We start from the raw sequence: 19,660 nt of genomic DNA, 5'->3' as shown, positions 1-19,660 counted from the left end.
CGCTATATAAATAACTGGTAATAAATACATATATACTGTAGGTATTACTATAGTATAGTTCTATATTATATCGGTATTTCTTATGTATTATGTACACTGCTACTATAGTAATGCTATTGTAACACTCTAGGTTATAGCGTTGGAGAGGCAGCGCGCAGCCATTTACACACTATAGAGCTCTACTGCTTCATCTGCAGGGGGTTGCAGCGCATAAGGTTCGGCTGCCAGTCCAATGTCCAGCCCAGGAGGGTTATAGTTTCTTCCCCTTTCTACAGCAGCAGGAACCGCAGTGCACAGGCGTGTGCTGTGTGCCAGAGCTTCCTGGTGTCAAAGTGGGACACACGTCAATCGCAGCCGGACCCTGCTGGAGAAGGGTATGTACTGGTAGGAGAGGCCCTATCAGCACAGAACTATGGGGAACATGTACCAAGCAGTGATAAAAGTGGAAAAGTGAGCCAGTGGAGAAGTTGCCCATGGCAACCAATCAGCTGCTCTGTATACTTTTATAGTATGAAAATTATAAATGTTACGTCAATGCTGATTGGTTGCCGTGGGCAGCTTCTCCACTGGCTCAGTTCTCCACTTTTATCACTGCTTAGTACATCTCCCCCTATGATTCATCTGTCTGACCTCTATGATAATAATATGGATGAGCGCGCAGAACCCGGCAGGAGACAATGAGCAACAGTGCCAAGGCCAAGCCTGGTACTTTTACATAACAATAGCAATAAACCAGGCGCTTCCAATCATTTGATGTCTAAATTACACTTCTCATAAAAGTTCTTAAAGCACCTCTGTGCAAGGTTAGTGACCATAAGCAGCAGATTATGTTAAACCACTCTGTAGATAGATACCAAAGCGTCCTCAGGTGCTGTAGTTTGGCCACACAGGGAGTACCTTTTTGCAAGGTTGGCCGGCGCTCTATCGGTACCCAGATTTTCAAATCGGAGAGCTCACAATACAAACGCAAAGTCTCAGGTGAGGTGAGTACGGAGGCAGAGTCATGGGTCCTTGCAATAATAACTTTATCTATGGTTGCCAATCAAAGCATATACTGTATTTGTAAATAATTTTGTTAATGTTTTCCTCAAGCTTAACAGGTCTTAGGGTTCAAAGGCTGGACCACATGTACTGTAGTCTCTATACAGTCCTGCATCCCAAAGCAAAATCCAAAGGGCACTCCAAAAGTTACTATTTTACAAGCCACATTTTCAGCAATCAGAATAGCTATGGAAGCCCAGTCTAAGGAGTCACTTCATAAAGACGGACTTCTTGGTTATGAAGGCCGAAAGTAGCATTCCTAATGCAACCAATAATCTGTCCCCAGTCCTCATCAAGGAGATCATCCTACTCCCATTTTAATCTTAAAGTCATTAATCCCTCAGGGCAATGCTGTGAATTGAGGCTAGCAAAGAGATCAGTGTTTGTTTTGCAATGAAAAGAATCTATGAGGAGCACTAATCTCCGTGAAAGTGACCCCAGTAGTACCACAATATATTTTAAGTATAAAAAGCTCCACACCTTCCTTGTCATCGCAAAATACACAGTTACTGACATCACTCCTGTTACTAGAGGCGGCAACGAATATGAGGCCTCTTTTGCAAATTACACAAACTAAACTGTGATCCTGGAACCTACCTCACCAACTTACAGGAACAACCCTCATATCCACAAAACCATCCTCCATGGCCTCTCTCTCACTGATCCTTGTAATCGCTGCTGGTAACATCTCAGGCAGTAGACAATGGGCCCGATTCACACCAGATCGCTGTTGTGTGATTTCGCAAGGCGGACGATTATCGATCAACTGCACAGCCGTATGGATCGTAATGCGCACGCGTGAGACCAAATTGCAAAAAAATCCAGCATCTTTTTGGATCGCTAAGGGTACGCAAGTTGATTGACAGGAAGCGGGCGTTTGGGGGTGGTAACTGGCTGTTTTCTGGGAGTGTCAGTAAAAATGCAGGCGTGCAAAAGTGTTTTCAGGGAGGGTGTGTGACGTCAGCTCTGGCCCCGATCAGCCTGTTTTTATCGCACTGTAGGAGTAAGTCTTGGGCTACGCACAGACTGCACAGACTGGAAAAATCATTAGAAGGTAGGTGAGTTGCGAACGGATTTGCAGCTGACCGGCGTTCGCAGGGATTTTTGCAACACACGCGCAGATTTTCACGGGGCAGATTTTTTCAAATTCACAGAGGTGCGATCAGGTCTGAATTAGAACCAATATCTGTTCACACTCATCTTTTCACGCCAAAGTTTCCCACCCAGCTCATACTTCCAGTTCCTCCAATCTTATGGTGCCCATACACTTGTGAGATAATCGGTGCTAACCTTCGATTTCGACTGCATCTGTGAGAGAAATCGAAGGATTGTATGCACATTTTAGGTACCTTTCGACGCGATGCGCGGGCACGCCGGTCGAATCTCACGTCTCAAGATATTATGTGCTGCACTTGATATTTCTCGCATCGCAGTGCGATCGCATGTGTTTTTAAAAACACATGAGGCCGCTCCCACACGGCAGTGACGTGCCCATCACGTGATTACCATGCGATCTATCGCATGATCGCATGGTAATCACTTTGGCAGTTCAGGTGCGATTTCATCACACCTGAACTGCCGGTGCGATGCCCCGTGATGTCGCATCTCGGGGCATCGCACAAGTGTATGGGTACCATTAGACACAACTCTCTACTAACCCTCCGCAATCTTTTAATGTGCACTCTGGTATGAGAGATCTGTGTATAACTAACTTACATTCATGATGTAATTATTTCTAAATCTTTAACTTGCTATTACTGAAATATGTCTTACGTCCTCTGACACTATGAGGCATATGTATCAAAGCTTGGCTAGAGATAAAGTACCAACAAATCAGCTCCTGGATTTTTTGAAACAGCCTATAAAATGGCAGTTAAGAGCTGATTAGTTGGTACTTTATCTCTCTCCAAGCTTTGATACATATGCACCTACAGTATGTTCCCTGCAGTTCTCTCCTACAAGGTATTCTCCCAACAGATGCACTTCCAGAGACATACGGTGGCTTCCTACTTAATCCCCCTTTGGAGTCAAACCCCTGAATCCACACGTTCCATCAGAGCAAATTACATGTCTCTTGTCTGGCTCACATAGGCCCTCATTCCGAGTTGTTCGCTCGCTAGCTGCTTTTAGCAGCATTGCACACGCTAGGCCGCCGCCCTCTGGGAGTGTATCTTAGCTTAGCAGAATAGCGAACGAAAGATTAGCAGAACTGCTACTAAATAATTCTTTGCAGTTTCTGAGTAGCTCCAGACCTACTCCTAGACTGCGATCACCTCAGTCCGTTTAGTTCCTGGTTTGACGTCACAAACACGCCCTGCGTTCGGCCAGCCACTCCTGCGTTTTTACCTGGCACACCTGCGTTTTTTTAGCACACTCCCTGAAAACGGCCAGTTTCCGCCCAGAAACACCCACTTCCTGTCAATCACACTACGATCACTCGAGCGATGAAAAAACGTTGCTCGAGCTTGTGTAAAACTACCAAGTTTTGTGTTAAATTACTAAGCACATGCACGCTGCGTACCATGCGCATGCGCATTTTCCAACTAATCGCTGCGTTGCGAAAAATGGCAACGAGCGAACAACTCGGAATGACCACCATATTTACTATACTTTGACCTGCCTACATTCACAGTCTTTGCTCCTATAAATCCTTCTAGCTTACTTCCTCCTTTAGTCTCTCCCAATTGACTTCATCTCCTTTCCACAATGATGGACACTCCTCTGACTTTGTCTTTTCCCTCTCCTGCTAAGCTCCACTGGATGAACTCCTGCTCCCTTGCAAACTTCCTTCACCATAAATGAATATTGTGTTAATACACTGCATTTCACTTGACAATATCCACCTGTGTTCTATCTCCTGATGACTCTATGCCCCCACTCATGTGACATCATGATGTCACGAAGAGAGGTCTGGGACCAGGAATTTGCGTGATGGGCGCATTGTAAGGTCACCCTAGGGTGGCTGTCCAAGGAACCTTCTAAGCCAAATACCGGTGCCACTAGATGCGGTGACTGTGCCAGTATTGTACTCTGGGCACCAGCACTGTTCGCACACTCCTAGTTACAGCCCTGCCTAACAGTGACCTTAAGAATTAACACATCCCACGATGATCACATTTAACCAAAATATTACAGCTACCCGTGATATTTCAGTAATGGTTGTTTAGAACTTCATAGAACTCAGAAAATAGTGCATTATCATTTACCTGATCTCCCAGGTGGTTCTCTGAAAGGTGGTGGTGGTCTATCCATGGACGGTGGAGGAGGAGGACCAGAAGTTGAACGTGTAGGAGGTGGAATAGGTGGTGGTGCAGAAGAAATGGATGGCAAGGATGAATTTCGCTGAGGAAGTCTTGGCATATCATCAAAAGTGCTAGGGGTAGGAGGAAGTGGAGGAGGCCCTGGCCTCCCTGGAGGCAGAGGTGGAGTCTGGGAAAGTGTGTTTGGTCTAGGTGTGTTAGGAACTGGTGGTTTATTGTTTTGTGGTGGTGGTGGTGGAGGGACATCTCTGCTAAGTGGTGGTCTGTTTCCTGTAGGAGGTGGCGGCGGCCTTTCCTCAATGGGTCGAGTAGGTGTTTGAGGAAGTGGAGGTCTGTACATGGAAGGAGCTGGTTGGGGTGCTGAAGAAGATTGTCTGCTGTTGCCTCCAAATCCATGACCTTTATTAAATGATATGGGTGGAGGAGCAGATGTTGGGGTAATTTGTCTATTTGGAGCTGGCACTGGTGGAGGGCCTCTGTTGTAAAGACTTGAAGGGAGTGGTCTTGGTGTATTAGGTACTGAAGGTGGTATATTTTCTGATCTGGAACTAAAATGATTTCTTGGAGGAGGAGGCATGCGGTTTCTTAGAGGTTCCGGAGCAGCACTTCTGCCTATTGGAGGTGCAGGTCCTCTTGGAGATGCGCCCGGTGGAGTAAAGGGTCTAGGAGTTGACATTCTTCCACCAGGTGGCAACATTGGTGGTCTGTTTCCAGGTGATTCTAAAATGACAAATATCTATCAGATGCTTGTAGAGGTAGTATTGAGGACCTATCAGTCATTTAACTACAGAAAGCACACACAAAAAATGTATAATTATAAATGAATTATTTTTAAATCAATGGCTCAAAAACAATGATTGATTGATTGATTGATTGATTTGTTAACAGGTGAGTATACAATTATTGAATCTGCTGAAGTAGTTTACACACACTTGGGGGGTAGATTTACTAAGGGGTGGGTTGTCAACGACACTGATCAACAACACTTTTGACTGATAGTTTTAAACCGGCATTAGGAATAAATAATTGAGCCTTATTAGCATTTATCCTTATTGCCATTTTAAATCTTTTTATTTTAATATTATTTTTTTAGAAACTGCTCCTTAGTAAATCTAGTAAATGTATACCTTGATTTACCATAAATGCCTTATTGCTGTGATTTGACACAATTTTTCCCCAATCACAAAAACTATCTGTAACTAATGGCAACAAATAAAAAGGTACAGGTACAAAATTGTTTACTGTATCCTAATATTTCATACGAAAAAAAAAGAAACACACATCATAAAGTCACATATACATGAAGTCATAATAAAACTTATTTATACATAAGGAACAATTTCAGTTGTATTAAAATAATAACCATTTATAAAGCAAACACATAGTAGGAATATATGCTATTACCACTTTCTCGGCTTCCTGAAGGCCGTAGTCTAGGCATTCCTCCTTGGAACAAGCCCCCTAAGCTAGGCGGTCCTCCAGAGCCTCCGCTACCACCTCCCATTCCTCCACCACCACCTCCCATTCCTCTGCCACCACCTCCCATACCTCCGCCACCTCCAGGAGATGTTTTTGGTTCTGTTGGAAAGAAAAAGTTAAATTAGTTACATTCTCCCATAAGGTAACAGACTGTGCAAAAGCAAACATATTTTTCTACAGCAATATATTAAAATATCACCTTAAAAGAAAACTTTGTTACAATACAAAACTCCTGAAACCACAGTGATACAGTGGGCCTGATTAAGAGGTGGACCCAAGTGCCCAACGTTTTACTTCTGCATGTGCATATGAGACATACTACACATGTCCATATGGTCACTGCTGGAAGACACATATCGGAACTGCATGGAGATCAATGAAGTCCCAATTAGTGTTCCAGGATGATGATAGGTTGAGTCATCGGGCGTGTTGGCAGTGTGCTGGTGTTAGGGACACCTATATGGTTGCTTAGATGTTTGGTGGTGCCGCAGATGCCTACTCGATTTTGCATCTGTGTGTGCACCATGGCGGATTAGAGCTACGGCCCGTGGGCAACTCAGAAGAATGGCAATCGGCTGCAGTATTAATATAAGTTTGCATTAGCTATGACTTACTGTCCACCTCTGAATCAGGCACAGTGTCACTATTCTTAATGCTGAGCAATGTTAAAGTGCAAAGTTACTACACTTACACAGTATTTCACATTTATTTTATGTACAGCTAGACCCTAAGGCTCATTGCAATAAGCCAACTTTCACGGAATCTCAACCTGCATTCCACCGGTGGGCCCTTCATGACACTGCTACAGTATCATTTCTGAGGGACGAGTTAGCTTATAGACATAGTTATTACTTTCTCACTGTATTCAACACCGGACAGTGGGGGTAATTCCAAGTTGATCGCAGCAGGAAATTTTTAGCAGTTGGGCAAAACCATGTGCACTGCAGGGGGGGCAGATATAACATGTGCAGAGAGAGTTAGATTTGGATGTGGTGTGTTCAATCTGCAATCTAAATTGCAGTGTAAAAATAAAGCAGCCAGTATTTACCCTGCACAGAAACAAAATAACCCACCCAAATCTAACTCTCTCTGCACATGTTAAATCTGCCCCCCCTGCAGTGCACATGGTTTTGCCCAACTGCTAAAAAATGTCCTGCTGCGATCAACTTGGAATTACCCCCAGTATATTTACTAAGCATTGGCTTTTCAATGCTGATGCTTTTGGGTGGTTCTGGCAATGTGACTTAAAAAGGACAACAAGATGAAATGCAAAACACTCCTGGTTTTGCATTTAATATTATTGCCCTTTCAAATGCTGTGGCCAGAACAGATAATCAGCAGCCATGAAAAGTCGCCACTTAGTAAATACACCCTACACTGGCATGTGCTTTAATCAATTACATATTAAGCAATTGCATTTTTGTTTTCCTTAGGAAAACACAGATCACGATTAAATACTTTCACCATTTTCATATGCATGTTCACATAACTGGTTGTAAGTGAAATGTTTACCCTTTTACTGCATACGGACGGTAGCCTATAGTGCCAAAAATTTTTTAATTATTATTTATATAAAAAATACAAAAATAGTGAATAAAAACTTACTATCGAGGATTGGGCCACTGCGGTCATTGGTGACGGCTTTTTTCAGCTTCCTGCCTTTGCCGATATCGGATAATAAGGCATTTCTTCCTGACAGCTCAGACCGGCTGAGAGAAGGTTTTTCTACGTTTGCCTAAAATGAAATAGCACAGTGTATACATTATAATGAGCACGCTATAGCGCTTATTACATCAATTCACATTTCCTATAGGAACATCACATTGCGCACAGTATTTGTTCAGTAAGATATTATTACTACAGGTTGAGTCTTCCAATTCCGAAATACTTGGGACCAGATATACTTTGGATTTTTCCATATTTTGGAATATTTTCATACCATAACGAGATATCTTGTGGATGGGACCCAAATATAAACACGGATTGTATTTTTGTTTCATATGCATAGGAGGTAACTGTATACAATATTTTTTAATAATTTTGTGCATGAAACATAGTGTGTGTACATTAGACCATCAGAAAGCAAAGGTGTCATATCATACGCCCTCAAAAAATGTTGAATTTGGAATATTTTGGATATCAGATTTTCAGATATAGGAGACTCAACCTGTATTACCCATTATCTGTATATACGTTTATAAATATATATAGGTGTGAAGGGTGGTGCCCCCTTCTTCCCCACGTCGCGTCGGGCAACGGAGCGACGGGCGGCGGCGCGGCGGGCAGGTCCCAGTCTGGAGGGGCTTGCATCCGAAAGGATTCAAGCCCCTCCAATCACCGCGGCGCATTTCAAACGACGCGCCAAGCGCGAGCCAATCAGGGCTCGCACCTTGGCCGCCAATCAGAGCTCGCCGCGGCGAGCCAATCGGGGCTCGCTGCGTCATAGCTCCGCCCGCTCCCGGCGCCATATAAGAGGCGCTGCGGAGCGGGAGCAGTCAGTCGGGCGGCGGACGGCAGCGGAAGAAGAGCTCCAGCGAAAGAAGACGGCGGCCGAGCAGCGGAAGAAGACGGCGGCCTCCGGCCTGTGCCCACTCCAGGCCTCCGGCCTGTGCCCACTCCAGGCCTCCGGCCTGCGCCCCTCACCCAGGCTCCTGCCTGCGCCCCTCACCCAGGCTCCTGCCTGCGCCCCTCACCCAGGCTCCTGCCTGCGCCCCTCACCCAGGCTCCTGCCTGCGCCCCTCACCCAGGCTCCTGCCTGCGCCCCTCCGGCTGGAAGTGGGCTGTGCAGCAGCTCTTGAGGGATCAGTGGCTGTTGTTTGAAGCCGACCGGCCCCACGCGGTGTATGGCCCAGGGGATTGGAAGTGTGGAGTAACGTTCCCGTCCCACACGTCGCCATCCCCCGGCCGTTGGGAGTGGGCCACCGTCTGCTTCAGACCCCCGTCCTTCATTGTGAGCCAAAGGCACCGGCCAGTGTCCAACATCTGGAAGGTAGGACTGGTAAATCGGGGTATACTGTTGGGGCCGGGGAATTGTTCCACTGACTTGCCGGGTAGTGAACGTGATTAATTAGTCCGGTCTCTGTTTGATTGGGATAGAACCAGTAGCCTCCAGTTGTTTAAGTTAGTTTGTTTAGGCAGGCGTAGTTGGCTGTATCGTTGTTAGCCGTAGAGTAGCCTGCAGGTAGGGAGGCTGTTCTTCTTGCCCCAACAGGAGCGGAGAGGTGCGACAATCAAGGTGACCCGCAAGTTGGAAGTGAGTATCACCCTGTGCCTGTCTGTCATTCCCCCTCCCTGTATACCGGTCGGGAGGGTTTGCTCGCGGACGCGAGGACCCCCCTCTCACCACACAACGTGCGAGAGTGCGAGTGTGTGAGAATTGGGTAGCTGAGGCCTATTGGCCAGTGATGACCTTCCGCCCACCCGGTGAAGGTCGCGGCTACCCCTGACGTGTCCCGTACTCTAGGCGGAGGTCGGGCGTACGTCTCAACCGGCATATCCCTCTCTTTCCAGACCCCCGTCGTCCGCGGTGAGGTGGTGTTCGCGCTGGTGCCTGGTCCGGAGAGCGGAGTCCCTACGCATCTGGATATCGTCTGTGACGGCGTTGCACAGGTGGGTGAAGTGACGACACCTGCACAGCGGCAGGCAGTACATCCTTGTTAGGCCTGCCACATTTGGCGTAGTCGGCAGGATGGACGAGGATCGGTCACTACCCGCAGCCGAGAAGCCATGGACAGATGCGCCGAAACAACGCACTCGGAGAGGCTCAACTGCCGGCTCCACTGATGTGGTACCGAGGGGAGAGGGCGACGAGCGACGAGGGTCATCGCGTCGACTCAACGTCGGACCAGCCCTCGCCCACCTACCCCGATACGACGGTCGTAATATGACCTTAGAGGACTGGAAGGCCCGACTAGAGGCGACGTTCCTCATCTATCGGGTGCCCGACGACCTGCAGGTGCCCCTCGCCCTGAATTCTCTGGAAGGCGAGGCTCGTCGGACAATTCTTTTACGACCCGACGATGAACGCGAGGAACTGGAGGAGATCTATAGTATCCTGGGGGACATCTATGGGGACACCTCCTCGGCGGGGACCCTCCGGCAGCGTCTGTTTGGTCGGTTCCAGAGGGAGGACGAGTCCATTCCCCAGTATGCCAACGCACTCCAGGAGATGATGGGAGAAGTACGTTGGAAAGACCCCGATGGGTTTGGGGCACTCACCAACACTAGTCAGATACTGCGAGATCAGTTCGCCATGGGACTCAGGAATGTGCCCCTGAGGCAAGTAATGCTGGATAAGATATCCCAAGATGACACCCTGACCTTCCATCAGGTGGAAATCGACGCCGTAGCCAGGGACCGCAATGCCAATTACGGGCCACACGCTGTCTTTCCCCAGTGGGTGCAGCCGATCTCCGCGCCTGTGGCTAGCAGGGAGACCAACCCATTAGAGACCTGTGTGCAAGACCTGAAAGAGGCCTTTCTCCGGGTGACCAAAGAGATGAGGGAAGAGGTCTCCCAGCTGAGGGAGGAGGTGTACCGGCGTGACCAGCGGGGCACGGAGTCCCGTGAGCGGGACACCAGGCGGCCCCGTGGACGAAGCACGGGACCCGACGGCCGTCCGGGAGAGGGCCGAGGCCCTCGTTGCTACCGCTGCCATCGGTACGGGCATATTGCACGGACCTGTACCGAAGCAATCCCGGAGGCGCAGTTAAACTGACCTCCCTCGCGGTAACGGGACCACCCGTGGGGGAGAGCGATGAGGGGAGATCAGCCATTAACGAACAGGCTGAATTGGTAGGAGAGTGTCCCGTGGTAGTCAGCCGCCTCGGTGGGAAAGACCAGTCCTGCCTGTTGGATACCGGCTCTCAAGTATCCACCATTTCCGAGGCCTGTTTCCTTGAACACTACGCCCACCTCAAAAGTGAGGTGTCCGAGAGCTTCATTACCCTCACGGCAGCTAATAACCTACCCATCCCCGTGGTGGGGGTGGTGTGGATGGAAATGGTGGTTTGTGGCCGAGAGCTGGGTAGGAAGGGGCTGCTGGTAGTCAGCAGCCCGGGGCTGAGCCATGGCCCAGTGATCCTCGGGATGAATGTACTCCGACATCTCGACCAGCTCTTGTTCCAGGAGAATGGGCCACACTATTGGAAGAATCTGGGAGTCCGGCGCCCCGTCCAGCAGGCTCTCCAACAAGTGGGGCGACGGGGGACCAGGGCCCTAGGGGCAATCGATGAGCACCTGGGTCTTTTGAAGGTCGGTCACCACCAGCGCCTGGAGTTGCCACCTCGCCAAGAGGTCCTGATCCCTCTGGAAGTACGGACTCATCAGAGCCTAAATGGCATGGAGGTGATGGTAGAGCCCACTGATGTGCTGAGGGTAGGGTCTGGAGTGATGGTGGCACGTACCGTGTCGGTGGTGACCAGGGGGAAGGTCTCCGTCCGCCTTTGTAATCTCACCGATCAGCTTTGCCGAGTCCCGGCTGGGACAGTCATTGCTCAGGTGGTGGCGATTCACGAGGATAGCATTCAGGGTATGCGAAAACTCTCCCTACAGCCGGAAGCTTCCGAGGCATGGGCATTGTCTGTTCAAGTGGAGGAGCAGGAGGGGGCCTGCCCTGAGTGGAACGGTACAATAATCCGTACGCAGATGGACGTGTCGCTAGATGAGTGCGCGGCCGGGGATGTAGCCAAGCTGGACCAGATGCTCTGGAATCGTCAGAAGGTGTTCTCCCGGCATGAAGAGGATTTCGGGTATACGGAGGACCTACAGCATGAGATCCGTACCGGAGACGCCCCCCCGGTTCGGGAGCGGTATCGGCCGATACCGCCCCGGTTGTACCAAGAAGTAAAGAGCATGTTGCGTCAGATGCTGGACAACCACGTGATCCAGGAGAGCAAGAGTCCATGGGCTGCACCCATTGTCCTAGTCCGGAAGAAGGACGGGACTATCCGGTTCTGTGTGGATTACCGGAAGTTGAATAGTTGCACCGTCCGGGACTCTTACCCTCTCCCTAGGATTGAGGAGTCCCTAGCTGCACTGGGCAATGCAAAATTCTTTTCGACCCTGGACCTGGCCAGTGGGTACTGGCAAGTGCCGGTAGCTCCCCAGGATAGGGAGAAGACCGCATTCGTTACTCCCATGGGGTTGTTCGAATTTTGCCGCATGCCGTTCGGGTTGAACAATGCGCCCGCCACATTCCAGCGGATGATGGAGAGGTGCTTGGGAGACTTGAATTTTGAGGCCTTGCTGATTTACCTGGACGACATCATCGTGTTCGCCGCGACCTTGGAGGAACACTTTGCTCGACTCGACATGGTTCTTCAACGGTTGGAGGAGTACGGCCTGAAGCTCAAGCCCCGGAAGTGCCACCTGTTGAAATCCAGTTTGGAGTACCTCGGGCACGTGGTGTCACGCGATGGGGTGTACCCAACCCCCAGCAAGGTGGCGGCCGTCCAGGAATGGAAGGTGCCCACCACTGTCACGGAATTGCGGGCATTCCTGGGTTTGGTGGGGTACTACCGACGCTTCATCAAGGATTTCGCCCGGATTGCGGAACCCCTACATGCCTTGCTTCGAGGGATTGCGACCACGAAGAAAGCTGCCCTGGAGACTTGGGGAGAAGCGCAGAACCTGGCCTTTGACCGACTGAAGGCAAGTCTCACGGAGGCTCCGGTGTTGGGGTACGCAGATTTTGAGAAGCCCTTCGTTCTATACACGGACGGAAGTCTGCAGGGGTTGGGCGCGGTCTTGGCTCAGGTTCAGGATGGGCAGGAGCGGGTGATTGCTTACGGCAGTCGTAGCCTGCGAGAGACCGAAAGGAACCCAGACAACTACAGTTCCTTCAAGTTGGAATTGCTGGCGGTGGTGTGGGCCGTGACCGAGAAATTTGCGGAGTACTTGACCGCCGCTCACATGGATATTTTTACAGACAACAACCCCCTGGCGTACCTGGAGACCGCCAAGTTAGGCGCCTTGGAGCAACGGTGGGTGGCCAGGTTGGCCAAGTTCTCCTACAAGATTCGCTATCGGTCGGGGAAAAGTAATACCAACGCGGATGCCCTGTCTCGCTTTCCAGTGGAAACCCCCGAACCTGGTGGAGAAGAAGATGACTGCGGAGAAGAAATGCCGGATCTCACTCGTGTGCGGCAGCCCGTGGGCGGAGAGTTGTGTCGACAGAACGCCCAGGCTGCCTTACTTAGGTACACGGAGACGGACTGGGCACAGGAACAGCAGGCCGACGAAGGTTTGGACCTCATTCGACAGTGGGTACAGAGGGGTCAGATGCCATCTCGCCGGGAGCAGGATGGGCTGACCGGGTTCTGTAGGAAGGTGGTGCGTCGTTGGGACCAATTGCGGGTCTGCGCTGGTACCCTACGGAGACGATGCTACTTGGAACAGGAAATGCGTACTGTTGAGCAGGTGGTCGTGCCAGAAGGCCGGGTGCGGTCAGTGGTGGAGGAGGCGCACGAGCAGGGGGCCCATTTGGGACCCTATAAAACATACCATTGGTTGAGACGCCAATATTTCGCCCCCCGGCTGCAAGCGGTCGTGGACCAGGTATGTCGCGAGTGCAGGAGGTGTGCGGTAGTTAAGCCGCAGGAACAGCATGTGCCCATCCAGACGATCCGGACCAGTCGGCCGCTGGAGATGCTGATGATCGACTACGTGTTGATCGGGGAGTCAGTAAGTGGACACCAGTATGCCCTGGTAATGACTGACCACTTCACTAAATTCACGGTAGTGGTCCCCAGCCGAAACCAGACTGCAGAGTCAGCAACACGAGCGATCGTTGAACATTTCATTCGGCAGTACGGTTGCCCCGAGCGGATCCATTCGGATCAAGGGGCCTGTTTCCAGGGGCAGCTGATGGAACGCCTCTGCCAGCTTTATGGCGTTCAAAAGTCCCGCACAACACCTTACCACACGCAGGGGAATGGCGCCTGCGAGAGGTTTAACCGGACTCTGCTGCAGATGCTCCGCGTGTTGGAGCGAGCTGAGAAGCAGCGATGGCCCGAACATGTTCAGGAACTGGTCTGGACTTATAACAACAGAGTCCATCACACCACGGGATTTTCCCCCTTTTTTTTGCTGTTCGGTCGACCAGGACGGGAGGCACACGACTTGCAACTGTCCGGGACTGAGGAGGGAACGCCCCTCGCCCCTGCCGAATGGGTCGAGGACCACCGCCTGCGGCTGAAGGCGGCACACGAGTTGGCTGGGAGGCTGATCGCAGACCACCAGCATCCACCCGTGAGGTCCCACGAGCCTGGACCGCTGGCCATGGGCCAGCGAGTGTTGGTGCGAGAGGTTCGCCCGGGGGGGAAATTGTCTGAACGGTGGGAAGTTACCCCATACCTTGTTTGCCGTCGCTTGGCCCCAGGTGGGCCAGTGTATCAAGTGGAGTCTACCGATGGGACGGGACGCCTGCGCACGTTACATCGGAGTAAGCTGCGACCTTGTCCGTTCCTGGATCCGGTGAGCGAGGCTGAGCCCCCTGAAGCGGAGGACGGGGTGGGGGCCCCTGCCTGGGAAGCTCCGACCCCTCTGCCAGACGAGGAATGGTGGTCGCCGGTCGAGGAGAATCAGCCGGAGGAGGCATCGGAGCCTCAACCCCCAGCCGATGTAGTTGCCTCCCCCCTACCAAGACGCTCTCTGCGTTCGAATAGGGGAGTCCCAGGCCCTCGCTACGCGGATCCGAACTTTGTGTGGTCGGATTCTTGCTTTGTGGGGACCACAAAGGACAAAGGGGGGGGAAATGTGAAGGGTGGTGCCCCCTTCTTCCCCACGTCGCGTCGGGCAACGGAGCGACGGGCGGCGGCGCGGCGGGCAGGTCCCAGTCTGGAGGGGCTTGCATCCGAAAGGATTCAAGCCCCTCCAATCACCGCGGCGCATTTCAAACGGCGCGCCAAGCGCGAGCCAATCAGGGCTCGCACCTTGGCCGCCAATTAGAGCTCGCCGCGGCGAGCCAATCGGGGCTCGCCGCGTCATAGCTCCGCCCGCTCCCGGCGCCATATAAGAGGCGCTGCGGAGCGGGAGCAGTCAGTCGGGCGGCGGACGGCAGCGGAAGAAGAGCTCCAGCGAAAGAAGACGGCGGCCGAGCAGCGGAAGAAGACGGCGGCCGAGCAGCGGGAGAAGACGTCGGCGGAGCAGGAGAAGACGTCGGCGGAGCAGGAGAAGACATCGGCAGTGCGGGAGAAGACGTCGGCGGAGCCAAGCAAGAAGGCAGAAGACGGCGACCAGCGGCGGAAGTCCGGCGGAGAGTGCTGCAGCGTGTGGAGAGCAAAAGAGCTAACGAAGCTCCCCGCTGCAGCCTCTCCCTCCGCGACAGGTAGGCGGCCTTGGGCCACCTCCACCTATTTATAACCCTCCCTAGAGCACCAGGGACAGGCACTAGGCCTGCGGGGAGAGTCAGGCCCTGTCGGCCTGTGCGCCCAGTAGGCAGGCTCCGGCCTGTGCCCACTCCAGGCCTCCGGCCTGTGCCCACTCCAGGCCTCCGGCCTGCGCCCCTCACCCAGGCTCCTGCCTGCGCCCCTCACCCAGGCTCCTGCCTGCGCCCCTCACCCAGGCTCCTGCCTGCGCCCCTCACCCAGGCTCCTGCCTGCGCCCCTCCGGCTGGAAGTGGGCTGTGCAGCAGCTCTTGAGGGATCAGTGGCTGTTGTTTGAAGCCGACCGGCCCCACGCGGTGTATGGCCCAGGGGATTGGAAGTGTGGAGTAACGTTCCCGTCCCACACGTCGCCATCCCCCGGCCGTCGGGAGTGGGCCACCGTCTGCTTCAGACCCCCGTCCTTCATTGTGAGCCAAAGGCACCGGCCGGTGTCCAACATCTGGAAGGTAGGACTGGTAAATCGGGGTATACTGTTGGGGCCGGGGAATTGTTCCACTGACTTGCCGGGTAGTGAACGTGATTAATTAGTCCGGTCTCTGTTTGATTGGGATAGAACCAGTAGCCTCCAGTTGTTTAAGTTAGTTTGTTTAGGCAGGCGTAGTTGGCTGTATCGTTGTTAGCCGTAGAGTAGCCTGCAGGTAGGGAGGCTGTTCTTCTTGCCCCAACAGGAGCGGAGAGGTGCGACAATCAAGGTGACCCGCAAGTTGGAAGTGAGTATCACCCTGTGCCTGTCTGTCTGTCTGTCATTCCCCCTCCCTGTATACCGGTCGGGAGGGTTTGCTCGCGGACGCGAGGACCCCCCTCTCACCACACAACGTGCGAGAGTGCGAGTGTGTGAGAATTGGGTAGCTGAGGCCTATTGGCCAGTGATGACCTTCCGCCCACCCGGTGAAGGTCGCGGCTACCCCTGACGTGTCCCGTACTCTAGGCGGAGGTCGGGCGTACGTCTCAACCGGCATATCCCTCTCTTTCCAGACCCCCGTCGTCCGCGGTGAGGTGGTGTTCGCGCTGGTGCCTGGTCCGGAGAGCGGAGTCCCTACGCATCTGGATATCGTCTGTGACGGCGTTGCACAGGTGGGTGAAGTGACGACACCTGCACAGCGGCAGGCAGTACATCCTTGTTAGGCCTGCCACATAGGCACAATGATGTGTGCAAACTGATTTCAGACATGTATGTTAACTGCTAAAACACAGTTAACATTATTTTACAGCATTTACAGTACAAACATATAATCTACAGTAAATTATCATGCTTTCTTACTGTCAAAATTGAATTTGCCAGAGAACATATTATATTGATCCCTTTCTGTTCTCATCTCAAATCAGCTTTAATATGTATTCTAGAATATAAGTACCATTAATATTATTGCTATATAATTGATCACAGTATCATCTGACTGTTATTGGTATAATATAATCCAAGGTATAATATAATCCAAGGTTTTCCTTATGCTGTTACACGGAGTATCCAGCAGAGGTCCTCAGTACCAAGTAACACCACAGTTATTACTCCAATCCTGGGCTATGAGAGAAAAGGACTGGGACTCCCTGTACACATTAGGGTGGAAACCCCTTACATTTTGCAATTAAGTTTGCCTGTTTTACATCAAATTAAATTTACTAGATTGGCCAGTATGGATGATGTACATATTAATAACACACCTGTGAAAATGTAGGTGGAGGTGGTGGGGGAGGGGGAACAGGCATCTTCAGCGAGGTTCACTGTACCGTGTTCACGACCTGTCAGTAATGAGAATGTTTTACGTTAGTCACCTTGATATAAAGAAGTTTTAATTGAAAGAGATCTCATGGTTTCCAGTTTATTTCAGCATTAAATTTTTGTTATATTTCCCAAGAAATATTATACACACTTGTCTTATATTGAAATGCATTATAAAGTTATTCCAAGCTGTGTGTGCATATAAGTACTCATAGCTGTGGTCAAGTAGCTAATGCAAAACCGTAACATGAAACACGTTAACATTTGTTCATAAAGTGAGGGTTGAGACTGCAATTTACATTTACGGTTGTTTAAAGTTACATTTAACAGCTGTATGATCTCCTGAGGGATAAATGTGCACTGGGAAATCTTGCTCTGCATGCTATAAATTAAATTGACAAAAAAAACTGCTTCACTGCTCTGGGACCCCTAGTGTCAGCGTGCCATCGTTCTGGGACCCCTAGTGTCAGCGTGCCATCGCTCTGGGACCCCTAGTGTCAGCGTGCCATCGCTCTGGGACCCCTAGTGTCAGCGTGCCATCGCTCTGGGACCCCTAGTGTCAGCGTGCCATCGCTCTGGGACCCCTAGTGTCAGCGTGCCATCGTTCTGGGACCCCTAGTGTCAGCGTGCCATCGTTCTGGGACCCCTAGTGTAAGCGTGCCATCGTTCTGGGACCCCTAGTGTAAGCGTGCCATCGCTCTGGGACCCCAAGTGTCAGCGTGCCATCGCTCTGGGACCCCTAGTGTCAGCGTGCCATCGCTCTGGGACCCCAAGTGCCAGCGTGCCATCGTTCTGGGACCCCAAGTGTCAGCGTGCCATCGCTCAGGGACCCCTAGTGTCAGCGTGCCATCGCTCTGGGACCCCAAGTGTCAGCGTGCCATCGCTCTGGGACCCCAAGTGTCAGCGTGCCATCGTTCTGGGACCCCTAGTGTCAGCGTGCCATCGCTCTGGGACCCCAAGTGTCAGCGTGCCATCGCTCTGGGACCCCAAGTGTCAGCGTGCCATCGCTCTGGGACCCCTAGTGTCAGCGTGCCATCGCTCTGGGACCCCTAGTGTCAGCGTGCCATCGCTCTGGGACCCCAAGTGTCAGCGTGCCATCGCTCTGGGACCCCAAGTGCCAGCGTGCCATCGTTCTGGGACCCCAAGTGTCAGCGTGCCATCGCTCTGGGACCCCTAGTGTCAGCGTGCCATCGTTCTGGGACCCATAGTGTCAGCGTGCCATCGCTCTGGGACCCCATAGTGTCAGCGTGCCATCGCTCTGGTACCCCTAGTGTCAGCGTGCCATCGCTCTGGGACCCCTAGTGTCAGCGTGCCATCGCTCTGGGACCCCTAGTGTCAGCGTGCCATCGCTCTGGGACCCCAAGTGTCAGCGTGCCATCGCTCTGGGACCCCAAGTGCCAGCGTGCCATCGTTCTGGGACCCCAAGTGTCAGCGTGCCATCGCTCTGGGACCCCTAGTGTCAGCGTGCCATCGTTCTGGGACCCATAGTGTCAGCGTGCCATCGCTCTGGGACCCCATAGTGTCAGCGTGCCATTGCTCTGGTACCCCTAGTGTCAGCGTGCCATCGCTCTGGGACCCCTAGTGTCAGCGTGCCATCGCTCTGGGACCCCTAGTGTCAGCGTGCCATCGCTCTGGGACCCCTAGTGTCAGCGTGCCATCGCTCTGGGACCCCTAGTGTCAGCGTGCCATCGCTCTGGGACCCCTAGTGTCAGCGTGCCATCGCTCTGGGACCTCTAGTGTCAGCGTGCCATCGTTCTGGGACCCCAAGTGTCAGTGTGCCATTGCTCTGGGACCCCTAGTGTCAGCGTGCCATCGTTCTGGGACCCCAAGTGTCAGCGTGCCATCGCTCTGGGACCCCTAGTGTCAGCGTGCCATCGCTCTGGGACCCCTAGTGTCAGCGTACCATCGCTCTGGGACCTCTAGTGTCAGCGTGCCATCGTTCTGGGACCCCAAGTGTCAGCGTGCCATCGGACTAGGACCCCAAGTGTCAGCGTGCCATCGCTCTGGGACCCCAAGTGTCAGCGTGCCATCGCTCTGGGACCCCAAGTGTCAGTGTGCCATCGCTCTGGGACCCCAAGTGTCAGCGTGCCATCGCTCTGGGACCCCAAGTGTCAGCGTGCCATCGCTCTGGGACCCCAAGTGCCAGCGGTCTGGGACCCCAAGTGCCAGCGTGCCATCGGTCTGGGACCTCAAGTGCCAGCGTGCCATCGGTCTGGGACCCCAAGTGTCAGCGTGCCATTGCTATAGGACCGCAAGTGTCAGTGTGCCATCGCTCTGGGACCCCAAGTGTCAGCGTGCCATCGCTCTGGGACCCCAAGTGTCAGCGTGCCATCGCTCTGGGACCCCAAGTGCCAGCGTGCCATCGGTCTGGGACCCCAAGTGCCAGCGTGCCATCGGTCTGGGACCCCAAGTGTCAGCGTGCCATCGGTCTAGGACCCCAAGTGTCAGTGTGCCATCGCTATAGGACCGCAAGTGTCCGCGTGCCAGTGCTCTGGGACCCCTAGTGTCAGCGTGCCATCGTTCTGGGACCCCAAGTGTCAGCGTGCCATCGCTATAGGACCGCAAGTGTCAGCGTGCCATCGCTCTGGGACCCCAAGTGTCAGCGTGCCATCGCTCTGGGACCCCAAGTGTCAGCGTGCCATCGCTCTGGGACCCCAAGTGTCAGCGTGCCATCGCTCTGGGACCCCAAGTGCCAGCGTGCCATCGGTCTGACTGGGACCCCAAGTGCCAGCGTGCCATCGGTCTGACTGGGACCCCAAGTGCCAGCGTGCCAT

General features: G+C 52.6%; 1 protein-coding gene across 5 annotated transcripts in view; it reads right to left on the bottom strand.

Moving 5' to 3' along the window:
* WIPF1 (WAS/WASL interacting protein family member 1) overlaps window positions 1-19,660 on the bottom strand; it is a 172,165-nt gene that overhangs the window by 41,105 nt on the left and 111,400 nt on the right. For all 5 annotated transcript variants that reach the window (XM_063933426.1, XM_063933425.1, XM_063933428.1 and 2 more), the window contains 4 exons: window positions 16,829-16,906; window positions 7,386-7,515; window positions 5,706-5,879; window positions 4,248-5,021 (listed from right to left, as the gene is read on the bottom strand). In XM_063933426.1, the coding sequence (XP_063789496.1) occupies window positions 4,248-5,021; window positions 5,706-5,879; window positions 7,386-7,515; window positions 16,829-16,873 (1,123 nt within the window). In that variant the 5' untranslated portion in view covers window positions 16,874-16,906. The remainder of the gene's footprint in view (window positions 1-4,247; window positions 5,022-5,705; window positions 5,880-7,385; window positions 7,516-16,828; window positions 16,907-19,660) is intronic.

Source organism: Pseudophryne corroboree, chromosome 7, assembly GCF_028390025.1.
Source record: "Pseudophryne corroboree isolate aPseCor3 chromosome 7, aPseCor3.hap2, whole genome shotgun sequence".
NCBI classification, from domain to species: Eukaryota; Metazoa; Chordata; class Amphibia; order Anura; family Myobatrachidae; genus Pseudophryne; species Pseudophryne corroboree.
The sequence above is the reverse complement of the archived record's forward strand: the minus strand, read 5'-3'. Positions and strand labels throughout refer to the sequence as shown.